The sequence below is a fragment of the Anas platyrhynchos genome, chromosome 10 (genome assembly GCF_047663525.1).
Source record: "Anas platyrhynchos isolate ZD024472 breed Pekin duck chromosome 10, IASCAAS_PekinDuck_T2T, whole genome shotgun sequence".
Taxonomy (NCBI): Eukaryota; Metazoa; Chordata; class Aves; order Anseriformes; family Anatidae; genus Anas; species Anas platyrhynchos.
Window position 1 is genome coordinate 8,559,480 of NC_092596.1, and position 20,903 is coordinate 8,580,382.

The 20,903-nt window shown below is 54.1% G+C and overlaps 2 protein-coding genes and 1 long non-coding RNA gene across 4 annotated transcripts in view; all 3 read right to left on the minus strand.

Annotated features, from left to right (window-relative positions):
* Positions 1 to 964: 964 nt before the first annotated feature.
* Positions 965 to 20,903, minus strand: part of LOC140003281 (uncharacterized) — a 41,679-nt gene continuing 21,740 nt past the window's right edge. The window contains exon 9 of the mRNA XM_072042864.1: positions 965 to 3,583. Coding sequence (XP_071898965.1) covers positions 3,429 to 3,583 — 155 coding nt within the window. The 3' untranslated portion in view covers positions 965 to 3,428. The remainder of the gene's footprint in view (positions 3,584 to 20,903) is intronic.
* On the minus strand, positions 6,354 to 8,112 carry LOC140003282 (uncharacterized). The gene is made up of 2 exons (XR_011811641.1): positions 6,843 to 8,112; positions 6,354 to 6,471 (listed from the first exon to the last, which is right to left on the minus strand). It is a non-coding gene; the product is annotated as an uncharacterized lncRNA (long non-coding RNA).
* LOC119713042 (uncharacterized) lies at positions 12,738 to 19,878 on the minus strand. 2 transcript variants are annotated; one of them, XM_038184255.2, is made up of 7 exons: positions 19,692 to 19,878; positions 18,334 to 18,741; positions 17,230 to 18,206; positions 16,520 to 16,927; positions 15,820 to 15,915; positions 15,093 to 15,130; positions 12,738 to 14,531 (listed from the first exon to the last, which is right to left on the minus strand). In XM_038184255.2, exons 3-7 carry the CDS (start codon positions 17,288 to 17,290, stop codon positions 14,397 to 14,399), a joined length of 738 nt encoding a protein of 245 aa, XP_038040183.1. In that variant the 5' UTR covers positions 17,291 to 18,206; positions 18,334 to 18,741; positions 19,692 to 19,878; the 3' UTR covers positions 12,738 to 14,396. The 2 variants fall into 2 exon arrangements, with proteins under 2 accessions (XP_038040183.1, XP_038040182.1); XM_038184254.2 differs by having other exon boundaries at positions 15,093 to 15,136.

Genomic DNA, 20,903 nt, shown 5'->3' on the forward strand with positions numbered 1-20,903 from the left:
CTGCCAGGTATCCAGAAAGCCAGAACGATCTTGGTTCCTTACCTGGTTTAGTTCTGCCGCCTCTGACTTTGCTTTTCCCACCGCCAGTGCCCTTGTTGGCCTGCAGAGCCCCCCCGGCCCCCCTGGAAGGGGACGCGTGCTGCCCCTGTCCTCTCTTGGACCACGTAACTTCACCGGGAGGGTGCTGCGGGCACCTCCGAGCACCACGGCTTGGTGCGTCCCAGGCGGGGGCTAAGCGAGCTCTGCAAGCAGAAAAGCTTTTCTGCTCTTCTCTCAAGTGCCACGAGGCTGAGCCCTTGTCAGCACCTGGGTCCTGGCCCCACGAGCTCCTGCCCTGGCCTGGAGGAGGCATCTTGGCAAGCTGTGCTCCGGCCTGGCTGGGACAGGGGCTTTCCTTGCCCCGGGGATGCACTTTCCCTTGGGACGGGATTTGTTGCAACCCAGGGCACTGCTCAGCTTTAGTTTGGTCTGTAAAGCAGTCTGCCCTGGCCCGCACCCCCTCGAGAAACCTGGTCCAGAGCTGGCCAAGGCAGGATCTGACCCCAGAGCTGGGGCCCAGATAGCACTGAGCTATCCTGTGCTTGAGGAGACCCAGCGGGGACACCAGCACAGGATCCAAATGGAATCCTTCTATTGCAACGGCTCTAGCAAAGCAAAGAAAAAGGTGAGTGTAGGATTTCTATTTTTTTATTGTTTATTTAATTTTTTCGTGTTTGAATATTTCTCATCTGATACCAGGGGGGACAGCAAAGGACCTTCAGCTGAACCCAAAAGTCTACAGCCCACAAAGGATGGAAACCACTGACAGCTGTGGTGTGACCACAAGGTCAGTTAAGAGCCTGTGCAAGGGAAATCAGCACAGGCTACATCACTGGTTCTTTTAGATATATATAAATAATCAGAAAATACATATATATATATATATGTTGCAGGAACGGCCGAAAAATGACAGACACCAGTATGGTCAGATCATGCTCTCTCTTTATTACCAAAATAGCCTGATTCTCATAGCAAACGTAACATGGATGGATAGCGTCTCACACAAGATTATTGGTCAAAATGCACTCAGAGAAACAACTGCAAGAAAACAACCCCACCTGCAAGGAAACAACCCCCTTGTGATTACCAGTCACGCAGATCTTGTCCTTGAAACCAGCTGCTGGCAACAATATTTTTCATTCCTCAGTCGGGCGGTATGGGAACACCGTCATGGGAACTCCTCGTAGTCACCCTCGTACCTTGGTTTGATCAGCTGAAACAAGTCATGGCCTCCTTTGCTGTTCCAAAAATCACTCAACATTTATATAAATATATATATGAAAATATATATATATAAAAATAGAAAAGGAGAATTTACAAACCACAATAATGGTCAGTACCCAGGAAAGGGCACCTGCAAAGAGGCAGACCAGTGTGGGATCTGTAATCCCATATTGCCAGCCGTACCCTGGGGTGCACCAAGCACGGCATCACTAGTCGGTCGAGGGAAGGAACTGTCCTGCCTGCCTGCCCTGCGCTGTGCGGCCTCACCTCCAGTGCTGTGAGCAGTTCTGGGCACCACAGCACAAGGACACGAAACTGTTGGAGGGTGTCCAGAGGAGGGCGATGAAGATGGTGAAGGGCCTAGAGGGGAAGACGGCTGAGGGCACTGGGTCTGGTCAGCCTGGAGAAGAGGAGGCTGAGGGGGGACCTCATCGCGGTCTGCAGCTTCCTCGTGAGGGGGAGTGGGAGGCAGGTGACCTGTTCTGTGTAAACACCAGTGCAGGGGGAACAGTGTAAAGCTGAGGTAAAGGAGGTTTAGGCTGGACATCAGGGTGAGGTTCTGCACAAGTTCCCCAGGGAAACAGTCACTGCACCAAGCCTGTCTGAATTTAAGAAGAGATCGGACTTAGGCACATGGTCTAAACTTTTGGGTAGACCTGTGCGGTGCCAGGAGTTGGACTTGATGATCCTCATGGGTCCCTTCCAACTCGGGATATTCTATGGTTCTAGGATTCTATGCAGAAAATGTAGGTTTAATTAGCACTGTATAGGGATAAATTGTGAGAAATGTAGGAAAAGTAGGTTTAGTTAGAAATGTGGATAAGACTCATGAAAAATCAGGAAAGGAGTTCTGAAGACAAGAGAAAGGTGGGGGATGCGAGTCACCACAGAGTCTGAGGCATACGGGAATAACAAGAGGAGGTGAGAGCAAGGACTGCCACGAGGCCCAGGAAAGAGGAAAGTACCAAAGTGTGACCAAAACCCAGCATGGGAACAGGAGGTTGCAGTAAGGTACCTACCAGCCTGAGAAATACAAGGATCAAAGGACTGTAAACGGGGCTGGAGGATTTGTGGAAGGAAAACCTCTGGAAGGAAAGTGTGTAAAAGGAGCATAGCCGGGTTGCAATAGAGACTTGATCACACGAAGAGTCCGTGCACTCGGTCACCACAAATGGCACCCAACGTGGGTCTGTGGTGGTTTTACCGTGCTGGGCAGCTAAACCCCACAACCGCTCTCTCACTCCCCCTCCTTTACATGAGGAGGGGGAAGAAGTAAAGCAAAGAACAACTCACGGGTTAAGATAAGGATAATTTAATTAAAGGGAAATCATAATAACAATTGAATAAGGACTACCATGAACTAAACAATTTAACTAAGGGGAAATAAAAAGAGAAAGGGGAAAAGGGAGGGGAAAAGGGAAAAATAAAAAAAGGGAGGAAAACAAACAAACAAAATAAATGAAGGCTATATGGAAGCGCAGAGGAAAGAAATTACTCTCTATTTCACACAAATGAGCGATGATTGACCACGTCCTTGAAGCAAGGCCTCAACGCACGCAGCCGGTGTTCGAGAGGAGGACCGACGTTTTACCAATGAGAGCCCACCCCTCCCCTCTTCTTCCTGTTTCCAACCTTTATTGCTGAGTGTGACATCACATGGTGTGGAATATCCCTTTGGTTGGTTTAGGTCAGCTGCCCTAGTGATGTTTCTCTCCTCACTTTTTGCCCACCCCCTAGGAGGGTTAGAGAAAAGCCCAATGCTGTGCCACTGCTGCTCAGCAGTAGACACAACACTGGCGTGATAACACTGTACCAGTGTGGTACAATGGGCTGTACCAGCCCATTCCACTGTTAATGCCCAACCCAACCATAGCTGGAGGAAAAGGAAAGGCTCTCGAGCATCATCAGCGACCTGCAGGACAGGAGGTGAGCTACGGGAAGCTCCCTTAGAAAAGAGCTGCAATCTAACCTAGATGTATTACAAAGAATCCTTAAGACTCAAAAACATCCACTATCCACTTTGGCACTAGTTCATTTTCTGGACTGGCCTAGGAGGAATGTACCAGCTTTTCCAATGACTGGTTCTTCTGATGTCACCCCCCAGATGGTGACAAATCCACCCGTGCTGTTCTGCAGGAAGGCAGATGGATGCTTCCCGGTGAGTATTAAATATTCATCGTACCATTACAAGTATCTGCAGCAACTGGAGAAGGAGACACCTGATGTGTGCTGGAAGTCACCAAGGTGGACGTGGTCTGTAAGCTGTGGGTGACCTCCTGGGGGTCCGGCTGCTGCTGCCTCTCCCGATTTTTCTTGTAAGCTGAAAACGAAGGAGAGGGCATCAGCTCCTGGGTTTCCAACACCACCCTGAGCTTCATGGGGACATGTGAAAATGCCACTGCAGGGAAGAATGGGTTTTGGAGGCTTTCCCATGGCTAAACCATTCCCTTTCCAAAACCAGATCTCTGTTTTGGATGGAGAGCCAGAAGGCAGCACAGAGATGGACACCCACCTTGCCTGCAAGCCCCTGTACCTCTAACCTACCAGCCTTTGGTAGGTTAGTGCAATATTTCTTCTGTTTCAGATTCCAAATTCTTCTGCACACCCTGGCAAAGCAGAGGTCCCCTTCCCACCCTCTCCTCAACACATCATGGAGCCAGTGAGGCACACCGTGGGTTCACTACTGCTCAGGTCAGTGACCAGCTGGGCACCAGCCCACATCTCCTGGGTGAGGAGGAGAGCAGAAGAGCATCCTCCATGTTTGGGAGGAGAAACTCGCGTTCCACGAACACCTCCTTGAGCATCCCTGAGTGAAGCAGAGGCACATTGCCTCTTGTCTCAAGACCTGCTGCCCCGGGGTGGGAGCTGAGACTGGGGTCTCAGTGATGGAGCAGGTACCTGGTGTGGCTGGAAGGAAACCAATGGGCTACTTACAGCACAGGAAGAGGAGCAGCCGCATGGAGAGGACTGCCACAACAGGAATGACGAAGCCAATGGTCAGATTGACAGCCTCTGAGCAGCCCCACTCTGCCAAGGAGACAGTGAGAACTTGTCAGTGGTTGCTCTCCTGCCCCCCTTGAACATCTACAGAACATGAAGGTCATTCAGAGCATCCTGGTGCTTCACGCTCTGGAGCTCCAGGGGCAAACTGTGCCCTGCTGTGACCTCCCAGCTAAGCACAAGGCTTGCCATGACTGCATCAACTACAGCCTACAAAGCCACCCAAGGACTTTCTCTTCCCGGGGTGAGGCCAGTCCCACCCCGAACACCCCACCTCTCCCCAGAAGGAAGGAGACCAAGGGCACACGCGGTGCCAACCCGGCCGCCCATTACCGTGGAGCTGATGGAAGTTGTGGAGCAGGAAGATGGTGAACAGCAGGTTGTCTACCAGCATTGTGGCTGTAATGCACAGGATAATACGGTGCCCTAGGAGAGAGGAGAAGTTCTGGTGGCTGGGAGAGAAATGGGAGAGGAGGACAGGCCAGCACAGGAAGTTTGCTCCCAGGCTCTCAAAGGCCTTTTGAACCAGAGGTTTAGGCCACCGACAGCAACTCACAGCCTTTGGACCCGAAGCATGTGAGCACTGCTGGTCTGCACGGCGACATCGCCACCACCGTCAGTGCCATGGCCATGATCACAGCTGTGAGGATAAGCACGAGCCTGATGCAGGAAGAAGAATGACCTGTGGGGAGCAGAATTAAACAAGGAGGTGAGATGGAAAAGCTTCTCCTGGCCGAGGCAGATGCTACAGAGCAGGGAACCCTGACATTGATTCTCCAAACCCAACAGCACTGCATCAGACAAGGATGCTGCTGGAGAGACCTGGAGGTCTTTGGTGTCGTCAAAGATTAGACACGGGAGAAATGAAGAACAACTCAGTTTAAATGAATCCTACCATCTTCCTGCATCCAGATGACAGAGGCAGCCAACAGGAGGAGATAAAAGGTGCACAGCAGCCCCAGGATGGACATCATTAACCATTTCAATGCTTTCTTTCCTGGGAAAAAGGCAAATACATTTGAGTTAGGGCTCGGAACCTCACCAAGGGATCCAGGGTGCAGCCTGGGAAGGGAAGGTGAACACCAAGCACACGCTTCCCTTGTAAAGAATCAAATTCCTGAGATTTGGAAACCTCAAAGACAAATGCTGGTGGACTTCAAAGGCTTTTGGTAGGCTTCTAAAGGGCTTTGTTTGACTTGAGGAGGAACCATGAGATGCCAGCCAGATCTGGACTTGCTCTGAGCTGACCAAGACACTAATTTCATCTAGTTTGACACCTTGATACAATTCTGCCCACCCAACAAGCACTGGATTTCTTCCGGAGACTACATTTTGTGGGGAAGAGCACAGATGGCGCAAGCTCTTCCCACAGGCATCAGGCACGTATAGCTCCTCAGGGGAGATTACCCCAAAGGCAAGACCCAGTGTTGCATGTTTCCAGTGCTAGTAGTGGGAGACAAATCCATGCGAGAGAACCTTCCTACCTGCTATCGGGTTTCACCCGTGTTTTCCAGATGGTTTCTGTTGCTCTGGGGACTATTCTTGGTGGGCAGAAGAGCATATGAGAAGGCTACCGAGATTGTGTGGGAGGGCTTGCTGTTGGCTAGGTCTTATGGTCTCTTTTCTGCTAACCATCATGTTGCTACAGAAGCACCCACATCAACCCGTACACTTGGGTATGGGTGCACAGCAGTTTGCACCATCCTGACCCAAACACCAGTGTCCTTGGTCGCCAAACCCAATGCCACGTGGCCCTTGGTCAGCTCTCAGCACCTCCACGCAGGAAGCTCTTTGTGTCCTGCCCTTTCTATTTCTCCCCAGGGACTCCTGAGGACAGAGAGGAACAACTCCTATGCCTCATACCGTGATACCTGCGGGTGGCCCAATTTCTCCCAAAGCCATTTGGGATTACTGCTGCTAGGAAATTTTACTTTCTGTTCAAGCCACAGAAGCATAAGAAGAAGTGCATGAACTCCACGACCATCGAGCAAGCTTCCTCCAACTACCGTGGTGAGTTAGGAGAGAAGGGGCTTGCCTCGCCCTCTGCCCTCTCCACAGCATGGAGAGAGGAGCTCAGGCGTGGGCACTCACCGAGTCTGAGCTTCCCCAGCTGACAGAGCCGGATAACGAAGAGGACGGCAGAGGTGGCAGTGAGCACCAGCGCAGCAGCGGTCATCATCTGTGCAGCACAGGCAGGAGGTGTAAGACCTGCATGGAGGACAACCCCACAACATGGAGCAGCTATCCCAGGAGTCTGTAACAAGCTCAAAACCCTAGAGGATTACTGGGTTTCCTTGCGTGGCAGATCCCACGAGAGGCAGCTGAAACCTGCGAGGGTCTCAGAGACAAAGTGCTGGTGCCCAGACCTGCTAGAGATGAGAAGACAGAGCAGGCTTGAGCTGGCACCTAAATGCACAAAGGCTGCAGGTCCAAGTGAGGCAACAGCCAACGAACAATCCATCTGCCAGCCCCAGGACCACAGCAGAGCTGCTGGGGGTCTCGTCCAGGTACCTGTGGGCTCAGGGCTGCTGTGACAAGGTGGCAAACCACCGGACCCACCCCGGCAGGGCAATGCTAACCTGTCACGGTCAGGTTGAGGGCTGCCTCCCTCCAGCTTATGGAGTTGTTGATTATGCAGGAGTAGGAGCCACAATCCGACTTCTCTGCATTTCTTATCTGCTGCCCTTAAGCCACGGCACCTCCCCTGGGGTGGGCAGCACCAGCCCCTGGAGCTCAGGCATGGCACCCTGGGGCCACGGACACTGACCCGACAGAGCTGCACCTTGGGATTATGCTGGGAAGTGATGACGGGGACTTTATGGACACTTCCAAGAGGAGAAAGCTGACCCCGCACAGAAGTGGGGTGGAGGGGTGCTCTGGCACAAGGACATGGACGTATCAGAAGAGTCCAGAGGAGGGCCACAACAGAGATGATCAGGGGGCTGGAGCACCTCTGCTATGGACACAGGCTGAGAGAGCTGGGGGTGTTCAGCTGGGAGAAGAGAAGGCTCTGGGGGGACCTTTTACCAACCTTCCAGTACCTAAAGGGGGCTACAGGAAAGCTGGGGAGGGACTCTTTCTCAGGGAGTGGAGTGATAGGACAAGGGGTAAGGGCTTTAAACTAAAAAAGCATAGGTTTAGATTAGATACAAGGAAAAAAATCTTTATTACGAGGGTATTGAGGCACTGTCACAGGCTGTCAGGACAAGCTATGGGTGCCCCATCCCTGGAGGTGCCCAAGGCCAGCTCAGATGGGGCTGGGGGCAGCTTGGGCTAGTGAGAGGTGTCACTGCCCATGGCAGCGGGTTGGAAAGGGGTGGGCTGTAAGGTCCCTTCCAACCCAAACCGTTCTGTGATTCTGTGGTTCATGGGATCTAAAGTAGGACTCCACTGTTGCCTGCATTTACACTGGTCAAGCCCCAGATGGGCCAAAGCCCAGAGGAGCAATGCTGAAGAGCCATGCCACAACAAAAGGATGTCAGAGTCCATCCCTCAGCTAGCACCTGGGTGCCTGCAGCATTTGGGGTTGCTCTTAGCTACATCTGGACCTCCACCTGGTAGTAACCACATGCCCCTGAAGTCTTCCTTCCCTGGATGTCCTACATGCAGGGTGCTCCTGCAGTGCTGCTGAGCTCTAGGAAAGGGCAATGCAAACCAGGGTGAGCTCTTGTTTCTGTTTGTCCTGCAGGGAAGTGCAGAGGCAGGGGAAGGCAGTGCTGGTGTGAAGGGAGAGGCTGCAAACCCTGGTGGGAAATCCTGTCTCTGGAGGGCATTTTATGACATTCACCTCCTGTGAGTAGCTGCTCGTGGTGAAGCAAGCAGGTACATGTTAGGGCAGAAGGTGCCACACATCTCTGTCTTTCTGGGATGGAGGCTCTGATCAGCCTGGATTCCTGACCTATAGCTCAACCCACAGCCAGATTCAGTCTCAGAATACATTACAACATTTCCCAGCAATTCTTCTGGGGTCTCCAGTCCATGTCGTTCAAGGCAGTAATGAAACCAGAAAGTCCTCCTCTAGTCCATTTAGGGGGAGGCATACCTGTGCACCCTACTGATGGCAAATCCTACTGATGGTCAGAGAAAAACATCCTTTCAATCAATTTTGACTTACTGAGCACTCTAAGAGTGGTTGTTGTTGCTTTGTCCTGCATCAAGTTAACTGTTGCTCTATAGATGCCACTGTCCATCTCTTGCAGCTTCTGCAGGACAAGGGAGCCGTTGTTTTGGTAGAAAACCACTCTGCCTTCGTAAGCTGGGTAAATGGTTACTGACTGTGACTCTGCGTAGTACTGCAGGATTAATTCGGGGATGTTCTCTCTTATGTATTCCCACTCGACCAAGCTGATGTTCCTGATAGCCGGTGCGTGCATCGTGACAGAGGATCCTTCCTCTGCCCAGAGCTCTGTCATTTCTGCTGCAATACAGGACACCTGGAAAAGCAGCAGCAGGTCTGGAAACAGGAGAGAAGCCAGAGCAGGGTGGGTTACTCCTAAGCAAAAGCCAAAGGACAAATTAAGCTGCTCTTATGCTCTTCTTGGAAAGGCCCCAACTGACTTCTTGAAACCCATTGTGCAAGTCTGATTTCTGTCCTCCCTTAGTGCTTTTTAAGAAAAAAATGGTAACATTATGGGAACATTATAAAAATGGTTTATAACTGGTTCAAGTGTTTCCTTGCTTTTTGGAATGAAAACAACAGGAATCAGGCTCCTTCTGCATGTCAGGAGCTGCCCAGTGGGACCACGTTCAGCGTGGCTTCACCCACAGAGACGTCAGCGTGTGCTGCCAGAGGTGGATGGGGGTTCCTTTAGACCACAATCTGCTGGGGACCCACCGGCATGAATTGGCACACGAAGGATGAGATTTTGCACAAAAGAACACCTCCCCACACCTGTTTTCTATTGATCTCCATCCCTGCCATGCTTGAACAGCTCACCTGTTGTGCTTTTGAGCTGGATGAGCTTGGTAGGCTGGAAGGTCATGTTGGCGGCCACCAGGAAGGTGACCACAATCACGTACAGTCTCCTCCCTAGATCACCTCCCTAGCCCTGCTGGTCACACTGTTAAACTTACTTCATCTGCAAACTTACTGAGGGTGCACTCAGTGCCCTCGTCCAGATCATCGATGAAGATATTAAAGAGGACCGGCCCCAGCACCAAGCCCTGGGAGACGTGACTAGTGACTGGCCTCCAACTGGACTTGACTCCATTCACCACGACTCGTTGGGCCCGGCTATCCAGCCAGTTTCTAACCCAACGAAGCGTGCGCCAGTCCAAGCCAAGAGCAGCCAGTTTCTTGAGGAGAATGCTGTGGGAGACGGTGTCAAAAGCCTTGCTGAAGTCAAGGTAGACCACATCCACAGCCTTTCCCTCGTCCACCCAGCGCGTCACTTTGTCATAGAAGGAGATCAGGTTCGTCAAGCAGGATCTGCCTTCCATAAACCCATGCTGACTGGGCCTGATCGCCTGCTTGCCCTGCAAGTGCTGTGTGATGACTCCCAAGAGGATCTGCTCCATGAGCTTCCCTGGTACTGAGGTCAAACTGACCGGCCTGTAGTTCCCCGGGTCTGCCCTCCGGCCCTTCTTGTAGATGGGCGTCACATTTGCTAGTCGCCAGTCAGCTGGGACCTCCCCCGATAGCCAGGACTGCTGATAAATGATGGATAGGGGCTTGGCCAGCTCCTCTGCCAGTTCTCTCAGTACTCTTGGGTGGATCCCATCCGGCCCCATCGATTTGTGCACATCCAAGTGCCGTAGCAGGCCACCAACCAGTTCTTCATGGATGGTGAGGGCCACATCCTGCTCCCCATCCCCTTCCACCAGCTCAGGGTACTGGGTATCCAGAGAACAACCGGTATTGCCGCTAAAGACTGAGGCAAAGAAGGCATTGAGCACCTCCGCCTTTTCCTCATCTCTTGTAACTAAGTTTCCCCCCGCATCCAGTAGAGGATGGAGATTCTCCTTAGTCCTCCTTTTTGTGTTGATGTATTTATAAAAATATTTTTTGTTACCTTTAACGGCAGTAGCCAGATTGAGCTCCAGATGAGCTTTGGCCTTCCTAATCTTGTCCCTGCACAGCCTCGCTACATCCTTATAGTCCTCCCTAGTGGCCTGCCCACTTTTCCAAAGATTATAAACCCTCTTTTTTCTCCTAAGCTCAAGCCACAATTCTCTGTTCAGCCAGGCTGGTCTTCTTCCCCGCTGGCTCATCTTTGGGCACGTGGGGACAGACCGCTCCTGCGCCATTAGGATTTCCCTCTTGAAGAGCGCCCAGCCTTCCTGGACCCCTCTGCCCTTCAGAACCGCCTCCCAAGGGATTCCACCAACCAGTGTCCTGAGCAGCCCAAAGTCAGCCCTCCGAAAGTCCAATACAGCGGTTTTACTGGTTCCCTTCCTGGCCTCGCCAAGAATAGTGAACTCCACCATTTCGTGGTCACTCTGCCCAAGACAGCTCCCAACAATCACATCTCCCACCAGTCCTTCTCTGTTTGTGAAGAGAAGGTCTAGAAGGGCACCACCCCTGGTAGGCTCACTAACCAGCTGCGAAATTACCAGTGGCAATCCCAGCACCACAAGAGTTCCTGTCCTGTGCCTCTCCTCATGGAGACGCTGGGATTTCTGCCCGAGCTCCTCTCCCCTCGGGGCTGCCAGGCTGCCCCTGAGTGTCCGGGCGAGATGCTCGGAGCAGGGCCAGCAGCAGGAGCCCCAGCCGGCAGCGCAGGCTCAGCATCCTCCCTTCTCGCAGCTGCTGGCGTGCCTCACACTGCCGCCTGCTGTCTGCAAAGCCCCTGGGAACTGGCCCCGGCCGGTAATCTCTCCCGGTGCTTTTGCAGCACAAGGCATTAGGCGTAAGAACGCAAACAAACCAAGCCCTGCTGACGGCTCTGCACTTCTCAGGCTCGTGACCTCGAGGAACAGCCATCGGTTTTTATTTTTGTGCCCCCCAAACTGTGAGAGATGTGTGCGAGGAGAAGAAACAAGCTTATAATTGAAAATCCCCGTGCTCTAGAAGAGCACTCTTTACACACACAAAATAAGACAAAATATTTCATTACAAGCACATTTGTACGCCTGCAATATGCAAAGCTCATCCTGTAGGTGCTCAGCACTCCCTGACACCATGGCATCTGGCAAACGGTGCAGATACCTGAACAGGTTTGGTTTCCATTTCAGCTGTTCACCCTGAAAAGCTTTGTACATTTGTGCTTCAAGCCGGCCGGTGCTTTGACCACAGTGAGATTATTTCCATAACTGCAGTAAATTCTGTGTTGTTACATATCCTGGTCTCAGATAAACCTACCCGCAGAGGATGTTTATTCTCGGTTCCATGCTTCTGAGTTGCTTCTACCTCCTCCGCCTTTGGACAGTGGAGCAGAGATGCCCTTCCTTGCAGGACAAGCAATTTGTCCCCTTTATAAAGCCTAATCCACATGGACCAGCGCTACCCACGCACAATTGCAAAGCTCTGCTGAAACCTCTGCTGGTTTGCAGCAGGTGAGAATCCAGCCCCGAGCCTGCTGGGTGGCATCATCCCCTACTTTACCTGCCAGGAGCATCCAGCTGGTCCCCAGCAGCTCTATGGGACGGTGAAGCTGCATCTGCCAAGGAGAAAAGGCTCAAAAAATCCTGTATTTTGAAAGTAATGATGATTGCAAGTCAGGTAGTTGCTTGCAGGGGGCTGGATTGCTGATGCTCAGGAGGGCAGTGCCGAGGGTGGGCTGGCACCAGGCTCACCGTTTCCCTGCTGATGGCTCCTCTCCGTTCCTGCTGCCTCTTCTCCTCTTTCCTGGGAGGTTTTCTGCTGCCAACAGCCGCTCCCGCCCCGGCGTGCCGCGAAGCCGCTGCTGTTCCTGCGGGGAGGAGTGGCACTGTGTTCCGAGGAGCTGGTTGCCCACCTCCATGTCTTGTTGGGTTTTGAATGTCTGGGCCTGGCTGTTTCCCCAGTTTCCAGCCCCACCAGACTGATAAATTCACTTATCAAGCCCATACTTTGTCAGCTTCTCTGTGAGGTCTGCCTGCACTGTGCTGCTGTGTGAGGCACGCATGGGGCCTGCTTTCCCCTCCCCTGGCCTACACGTGTAGACCCCCAAAAAGTGTGGAGTTTCAACCTCATCACGCCACAAATGCAGGGATCCCCTCTGCATATGGCCCACCCTGGAGGGCAGGTCTCAGCAGGCCTCGCGAGCACAAAACTGGGCCAAATCAGTGCCAATGCAGCACCAGCAGACACAGGCCTTTCTCTCGAGATGCATGGACCAAGCGCTTCCCAAAACCTCCAGAACCGGGCACTGCAGTTCCTCTGGCACCCCAAGTCCTGCAGCCCCTTCTGCGTGGCACCGCTCCAGCAGGGCAAACTCACCTGCCTGAGACCAAGGACGGCAGAAAGAGAATTTTAGTCCAAAAGCAAGTGAGTTGCCAAAAAGAAAGCACAACGTGCCTCAATGCTACCAAAGAGCAGGAGAATAAGGCAAAACTCTGGGAACTCTTGCAAAACTTTATTTTAGCTGAGAAAACCCGTGGAAGCAGAAGGGGCACTTTGCTCCCTGTGCCTTAGCTGAGCATGGGTGCAGCAGGACACCACCTCCTGCAAGGGCTCCCTGGTGCCCCCCCGAGGCCCTGGTCCCACAGGGAGGATTTAATCCCCCCTGCCTTGCAGGTCTTCTTTGCAGATGATGTTTCAGGGACCAGGCTCTCCAAAGGTGTCTTCTCCAAGAAGAAGCTGCTCTGGGACATGCAAGGCTTGTAAAGGGGTGGTTGTGTTTCTGAGTGTCCAAACTCAGACCTCGGTCTTCATTTTGCTGCAGGTTATTTTGTGCTCTAGCAGGCACCAGGGAGATCAAGAGCTTTTTCTGCTGGGGGTGGGCTCCACTCACCGCTGTGGAGGAGCAGATCTCAGCAGTCCTCCCTTGTCCTGCCATGCTCTCCGGGGATGGCATTTCCAAATCCTTCTGCAGGGGTCAGGAACAACATGAGGTCTGCTGAGAGGACAACCAGTGACCACATATGCCTGAGGACTGATAGTCACATTTCCTGTGCAATTATCTTCTACTGCTTCACTTTTTTTAGTACTTTCTTCTCTCCTGCTACTTAAGGCTTCACGCTAACCACTGCAAAAGCTTTGTGCATACCCAAGGCGACTTTTCAGCTTTTGCGGCTTTATTAAGTCACAAGGAGCTTCTATTTTCTGGAGAAAAAAAAAAAATAACCTCTGCTGTCGTGAAGGTTAGCAGGGCTTTCCAAGAGCAGAGCAGCCACGTCCTTCACCCGGAGCCAGGGGAGGGGCTGCTGATGCTGGGGGCTTGGACCACCACTGTCATCATCATTGTCCCTCCTGAACATCATCCCAGCTGACACAGGAGCACACAAAGAGGAAGGCAGCAGCAGCAGTTTCCGTGCCCTCTCTGGGTCAGGCTGTGGTCGGGAGATGCCTAGCACTCTTGTCCTGTCCTAGCATCCGTTTATTACTGATGGGGCCCCGTGTTTCAGTATGTTCTCTCTTGTTTTCCATGAAGCCCAGAGCAAAACCAAAACGATTTATGCCCTTACTGCATTTTAAAAAAGCTGGTGCTGCTAGGGGAGATGTGGCCTTTAATTTTGAAACAGAGTTAGGCGTCTCAGCTTTCTTCCACCTGTACAAACAGTTTTAAAGGAACGTCACCATGTGCCAGGAACTCCATTGCACAGAAAGCCCCAACTCCTTGCCCTTCAAGGGGACTTTTCAGACGATCAGCAGAGGAACCATTTGCCCTGGGATCCCAAGGCCAAGCAGATTTCATGGCAGGAAGGGTCTGCTCCCCAGTGACTTGGCATACTCCTAAAAATATGGACAGCTTTCCAGGTCAAAAGGCCTTCTTCACGCATTCTTTCAGCATGACAAGACAAGTGGTAAGTGACCCTGGAGCACAGCACTGAAATACATCCAGTGCTCTCCGTTAGCCCTCAGATTAAGGTGAGTCAGTGGAATCAGGCTTCCCACGGATGCACGGCTGATTTGCCTTTACCTTGGGCCCCTTTCTCTGGTCAGTGACAAAATCACCAGCCACCTTTTCGGCAGGGCTCTCTCCTGCAAAGTTCAGAGCTCTGCGGGCAGCTCCCGCAGCCAAAGCAGGAGCTGGTGGTGCCCAGTCCTGTCCTCAGGAATTGAGGGAGGTTATGGATGAGTAGATGACCTGTGCTGATTCTCTCAGCTCTGGATGTTCAAAGCTGTCTCCGACTCTGGAATAAATGGTTGTTACTTCCCCCGCTGCAGTGTTATCCTCGGGGGGCTCCTGAGAAGCACAGAGAAAACACCCAGGGTGAGAGAGAGCCTTCTCCAGAGGATGTCGGGATCAGGAGGGGTCCTGGAGCTGCTAACTGCAAGCCAGGAGGACTCAGCAGGAGCAGGAGCTATGTAAAGCCCGGGTGGCTTTGCCCATGGGAGGGTCGGGGTTGATCCTGGCTGTCTGCACGGCCCACAGAGACCCCTCAAGTAGTGCCCCGACAGAAACCCGTGAGGCTGCCAGGCAGGGAAGGGTGATCATCTGCACATTGCTCTGCATTTAACCATTCTGCACCCTCCTTGCTGCCGTCAGCCAAAGCTGTCTCTTGGCTTCTCAGCCACGAAGGTAAAATCAGGTCCTTTTGGGGTCAGGGCAGGAGACATAGGGGAAAGGTGCAGCTGGGGGAAAGCAGTACCCCAGGGCCACTTACCACTTTGCAGCTTGCCCTTACAACACGGAATTAACTTCCTAATTTTAAATTCAGCAACCAATTCTTGTAGCTCAGTGCATCTTATTCAAGCCAGCAGTTAGCATTTAACCAAAGAACATTCAAAAATTTTTTTTCCGTACCTGCTGTTGTTTAACGATTCTCATCTTCTTCTTCTGCACTGCACCTCGGAAAAAGAAGGTTTTGTTACTGACAGGTTGCACCCTGCCCATCGTAGCCCTGGAGGACCAGAGATAATATACTGGCACTTTCACCAGGGGGTTAATGAGGATTTTGCCATCAAGACGGAGAGTTCTGTGGCTGCTCCAGCCAAGCACGGGTGAAATCTCCCCCTTGGAAACAAATGAACTTGTCTCCTGACAAAGGCATCCTCGGGGGTGAAGGCTTTGATGGGAGCCATGGAGATAGGCACCTTGCCGGTTTATTTTCCAGTGCACACATCCCAAGGTGCTCTCCCCAGATGGAGTTTTAAAGTGTCCCCAACAGAACAGTCTGGCCACACTTAGAGGACACGTTTCTGAGTCCATGGCGTTGTACATCTTTTACAGACTAGAAGCGATGCAGCAACTTGATTCTGGTCTCAGCACCAGAAGGTATGGGCTTTCCAGAAAACCTGTTCAACAGCCCCGTGCTGTGCTTCTGTTCGTTCAGCTGCATCACAAACTAGAAACTGTGACTCTTTACAGCTGGAAGGAGGTGGTACGCTGAAGGGGACCTCACAGGAAAGGAATAATTCTGGTGTGAAGAGCAGAACCTCTCCAGAGCCCCCCCACTACCTTTATCCCCAGGGAATATGCCCGAAGGAACCAGAGGTGCAACCTCCAAGTTTGCAGTGCAAGAGCCACCTACCCCAGCGCCAAACGCAGAAGACCAGGAACAGCAGGAGAAAGATTAATGAGGAAGCTCCAATTATGTAGTTATGTATGTGGTCTTGATTGCTGGTGCCTGGCATTTGGAAGACAACAGGTGCTGTAAGTGCTTCCTAAAGGAAAGCAGTGGCAGCAGGTACTGCCCTGGTGATTATTTCATGGACGTTGCATGTCGGGTTGCACCAGAGCTGTAGGAGAGCATTTGGTGCATTTTTTTCTCAGCCTCTGTGGCCGCTGATTTACCCCCAAGTGCCCTATTCTCCCCAGGAAATATTTGCCCCAGTACATAATATATTTGCCCAGTCCATAACCAATTTCCCCAGTACAGGACCCAGACCTGGTGCCTGGGTTCCTGAACCCACCTCTCCCGTTCATTCTCTGCAGCCATTCCTTTCAGCTAAAGGCAACGCTGCTGTGGAGCCTTTCTCCTGCAGAGACAAGCGGCTGTGCAAGAGGCACTCACTCGTACTTCTAGCTCACGGTGGCAGAGGGGGAAAGGCTGGGCTTCCAGCTACAACTGGAGGAGCACAACCAGCAGCACCTAGGACACCCCTGGGAATCCTCTCATCACTGCAGTGGCTTGGCCCCGTGGAAGGAGGGACAGAATTCTGTCTGTGCCCAATGCTTCCCATGGCTGGGGCAGTGCAGGAGGTGCCTGTGCCTGGCACAGGGACACTTACCTTTGCTGGTAGGATCTGTGGGGACAGGCTGCTGGAGCACGGTCAGGGTGATGTGCCTGATTTGTATTTGGTGCTGGAGGCTGACGGTGTACACCCCGCTGTCACTGAGCCGCAGGTCCCGCAGCAGCAGGGATGCGTTCTCGGGGAAGAGCTCAACACGGCCCCAGTGTGCAGGATAGGGGTAACATTCTGTGGAGCAGTTCTTGGGAGCCCCCCCATCATCCAGGGAGCACTTCTGCACTGTGCAGGCGATGATTACTTGTGAGGTGTGACCAAACATCCACCTAATTGACAGTGGGAAGCAAGGGGAGCTGTTGCATCTGTAGGAGACGGGCAGGAGCACGGACTGCCCCACGGTGCCAGTGACTGCATCCTGGGGGATTTCCACGAGGAAGCCCAGGTTTCGCCCTGCAGAGGGGAAGAGGCAGATCAGCAGCTCAGGAGGGCAGCGGCAGATTCTCCCCCCTTGGAGCACAGCGCTCAGCCCACCCTGCCCCACCGCCCCCTGACAGGAGCCTCACGCCCACACACCAGACCTCAGTGCAGTGCCCTTGTGTTTGGGAACCCCACTGGATGCAGCCATCCCAGGGTGGGCCCCGCATCACCTACACCCCCAGCCCCTTGGCCCCAGCCTCCTCTCTGCTGGCTTTTCCAGCCACAACCCCCAAGCTACCCCCAGGGCAAAGCCAGTGGCCCCGTCCCCAGCTCACCGAGCAGCAGCAGCAGCAGCAGGAGGGAGCCGAGGCCCCAGCAGCGCCGGCCGGGACACATCGCCTGCGGCTGCTGCGCTCGCCTGGGCCAGGAGGAAGTCGGAGGCTCTCGCTCAGCCCCTCGGCACCGTGGGGTTCGCTGCGGGCGGGCGGGCGAGCCCCGGCTCCTTCCTGTGCCACCTGCACGCTTTGGGGCTGCGGGGACAGAGGGGGCTGTGGGGTGTCCCCTGTGCCCCCACTGCGGGCGCTGCTTCTGCCCCAGCACCCCTTCCACGCTCACAGCAGGGAGCTGCCAGAAAATGCGTCCATCGCATACCCATTTTTGAGGGGATTTTCCAGGGGATGCAGCTCAATCGCTTGGAGGATGTTCCTGAAGCTGTCACCCTTCAGCCTCAGCAGCCAAGCAGCCCCTGCCCCACAAAAGCAGCCTTTGGAGTCTCCAGCCCCACTGCGAGGTGCCACTGCCACCTGGGGCTGGCCAGAAGCTTTGGGAATCTCTCCCAGCTCTCGCTTTGCTGCTGGAACTGCTTCAGGTGGTGCTGCAGCCCCATGCCAGGCACTTTGGAGACAGGGAGGCCAGAGGAAAGGTGTTTATTTGGTGTTTGAATTGGGAGCAGGAATTTCACAGCAGGGGTATGTGAGCGTGGGGAGTGGTTGTGCACTGGGGGCAGGCCGGGGCCGGGAGCCCGGTTTGTCCAGCAGAGGGGCAGGTGCCAGAGGGAAAAGCAGCCCCGAGGCAGCAGCTGAGCGCCTTCCTTGTGCCCGGGCACTGTGGGCACTTCATTGTGCCCCGGCCCTGGCTGCTCCCGCACGCTGGCTCCCTTCTCCCCAGCAGCAGCCGCAGGCTTCCCCACAGCTGCCCCGCAGCCAGCACAGGTGGAAGAGCAGCTGCAGGAGCAGCAGGATGAAGCAGTAGCAGCCTCCGAGGATGTAGCAAGGGATGTGTGTGGCTATTCTTCCTGCTGTTTGAGAAGTGCCTGCGGTAGGAGAGAGGAGATGTGGCATCGGGAGGCTGCCACCTCCCCAGGACACCTCCGCAGGGGTCCCGTGCTGTCCCCATCAGGAGGGGCAGGAATGCTGCCAGGGCAGCACAGGGACACTTACCTTTGCTGGTAGGACCTGTGGGGACAGGCTGCATGAGCACGGTCAGGGTGATGTGCCTGATTTGTCTTTGGTGCTGGAAGCTGACGGTGTACACCCCGCTGTCACTGAGCCGCAGGTCCTGCAGCAGCAGGGATGCGTTCTCGGGGAAGAACACAAAATTGCCCGAATATGTAGGATTGGTGAAACATTTTTGGTAGCAGTTCTTGGGAGCCCCCCCATCATCCAGGGAGCACTTCTGCACTGAGCAGGTGTAGATTACTTGTGAGGTGTGACCAAACATCCACTGAATTGCCACCGGGAAGCAAGAGGTGCTGTTGCATCTGTAGGAGACGGGCAGGAGCACGGACTGCCCCACGGTGCCAGTGACTGCATCCTGCGGGATTTCCACGAGGAGGCCCACGTTTTGCCCTGCAGAGGGGAAGAGGCAGATCAGCAGCTCAGCAGGGCAGCGGCAGATTCTCCCCCCTTGGAGCACAGCGCTCAGCCCACCCTGCCCCATGGGTTGGTTTTACTGTGCTAGGCAGCTGAACACCACAACCTGTCTCTCACTCCCCCTCCTTAGAAGAGGAGGGGAAGAGGTAACGGAAAGAAGAACTCACGGGATGACATAATGATAATTTTATTAAAGGAAGAAAATAATTCTGAAGGAAAGGTTATCAGTAATTAAACAATTCAACTACAGGGAAAAAAAGGAAAGGGGAAAAGAGAGGGGAAAAAAAAAAAAAAAAAAAAAAAGCAAAACAGAACTCATAAAGGCTATGTTGAAGTGCAGAGGAAAGAAATTACTCTCTACTTCCCACAAGTGAGCGGTGCTTGACCACGTCCTTGCATCAGAGCCTTAACGCACGTAGCCGGTGTTCAGCAGGACCGATGTTTTCGCAACGAGAGCCCAGCCCTCCCCTCTTCCTCCTTTTTCCACCCGATATTGCTGAGTGTGCCACCAAGTGGTACGGAATATCCCTTTGGTTGGTTTAGGGCAGCTGCCCTGGGGATGTTCCTGTGTCACTTCGTTGCCCACCCCCAGGAGGGTGAGAGAGAGCCCTGGTGCCGTGCCAGCTCTGCTCAGCAGCAGACACAGCACTGGGCTGATCCCACTGCTGTTCCAGCTGCAAGTGCAGAGCCCAGCACTGTGTGGGCTGCTGCAGGGAAAGCTGACATCCCAGCCAGACGCAGTACAGCACACCGCCCCCCGACAGGAGCCTCACGCCCAGACCTCAGTGCGGTGCCCTTGATTTTGGGAACCCCACTGGATGCAGCCACCCCAGGATGGGCTCCGCACCACCTGCCCTGACAACCCCTTGGCCCCAGCCTCCTCCCCGCTGGCTTCTCCAGCCGCAGTGGCCCCGTCCCCAGCTCACCGAGCAGCAGCAGCAGCAGCAGGAGGGAGCCGAGGCCCCAGCAGCGCCGGCCGGGACACATCGCCTGCGGCTGCTGCGCTCGCCTGGGCCAGGAGGAAGTCGGAGGCTCTCGCTCAGCCCCTCGGCGCTGTGGGGTTCGCTGCGGGCGGGCGGGCGAGCCCCGGCTCCTTCCTGTGCCACCTGCACGCTTTGGGGCTGCGGGGACAGAGGGGGCTGTGGGGTGTCCCCTGTGCCCGGGCACTGTGGGCACTTCATTGTGCCCCGGCCCCTGCTGTTTGAGAAGTGCCTGCGGTAGGAGAGAGGAGATGTGGCATCGGGAGGCTGCCACGTCCCCAGGACACCTCCGCAGGGGTCCCGTGCTGTCCCCATCAGGAGGGGCAGGAATGCTGCCAGGGCAGCACAGGGACACTTACTGTTGCTGGAGTGGTCTGGGGTGACAGGCTGCTGGAGCACGGTCAGGGTGATGTTCCTGATTTGTCTTTGCTGTACAAAGCTCACGTTGTACACCCCGCTGTCACTCTCGGGGAAGAGCACAACACGGCCCCAATGTGCAGGATAGGGGTAACACTTTTTGGTGCAGTTCTTGGGAGCCCCCTCATCATCCAGGGAGCACTTCCTCACTGAGCAAGCGATGATTACTTGTGAGGTGTGACCAAACATCCACCTAATTGACAGTGGGAAGCAAGAGGTGATGTTGCATCTGTAGGAGACGGGCAGGAGCACGGACTGCCCCACGGTGCCAGTGACTGCATCCTGCGGGATTTCCACGAGGAGGCCCAGGTTTTGCCCTGCAGAGGGGTCAGCAGATCAGCAGCAGATTCCCTCCCCTTGCAGCACAGTGCTCGCATCCCCCCCTGCCCCACCACCACTTCCTCACACACCTCCTCTGGCTCTCAGCAAAATGCATCCCTTGCATCCCCGGTGGTGGGATGCCCACGGGATGCAGCTCTCCAGCTGGCACGGCCATCCTGCAGGTATCCCCCCTCACGGGCCACCCAGGGACCAGCAGCACTTGCACAGCAGCACGAGCAGGGAGCAGGAGCTCCATGAACATCTGTGCTGGGTCCAGCCCTCGGCCGATGTTTGGGAATGAGCACAGCAACCCTGTGATCTTTCCCCAACGCTCTTAGACTCTTTTGAGGGGTCTGGTCCAGCTGTCTCAATTGCAATGCATTGCTGCTACTGATTGGCATAAAGGATGGCATGAGAGTA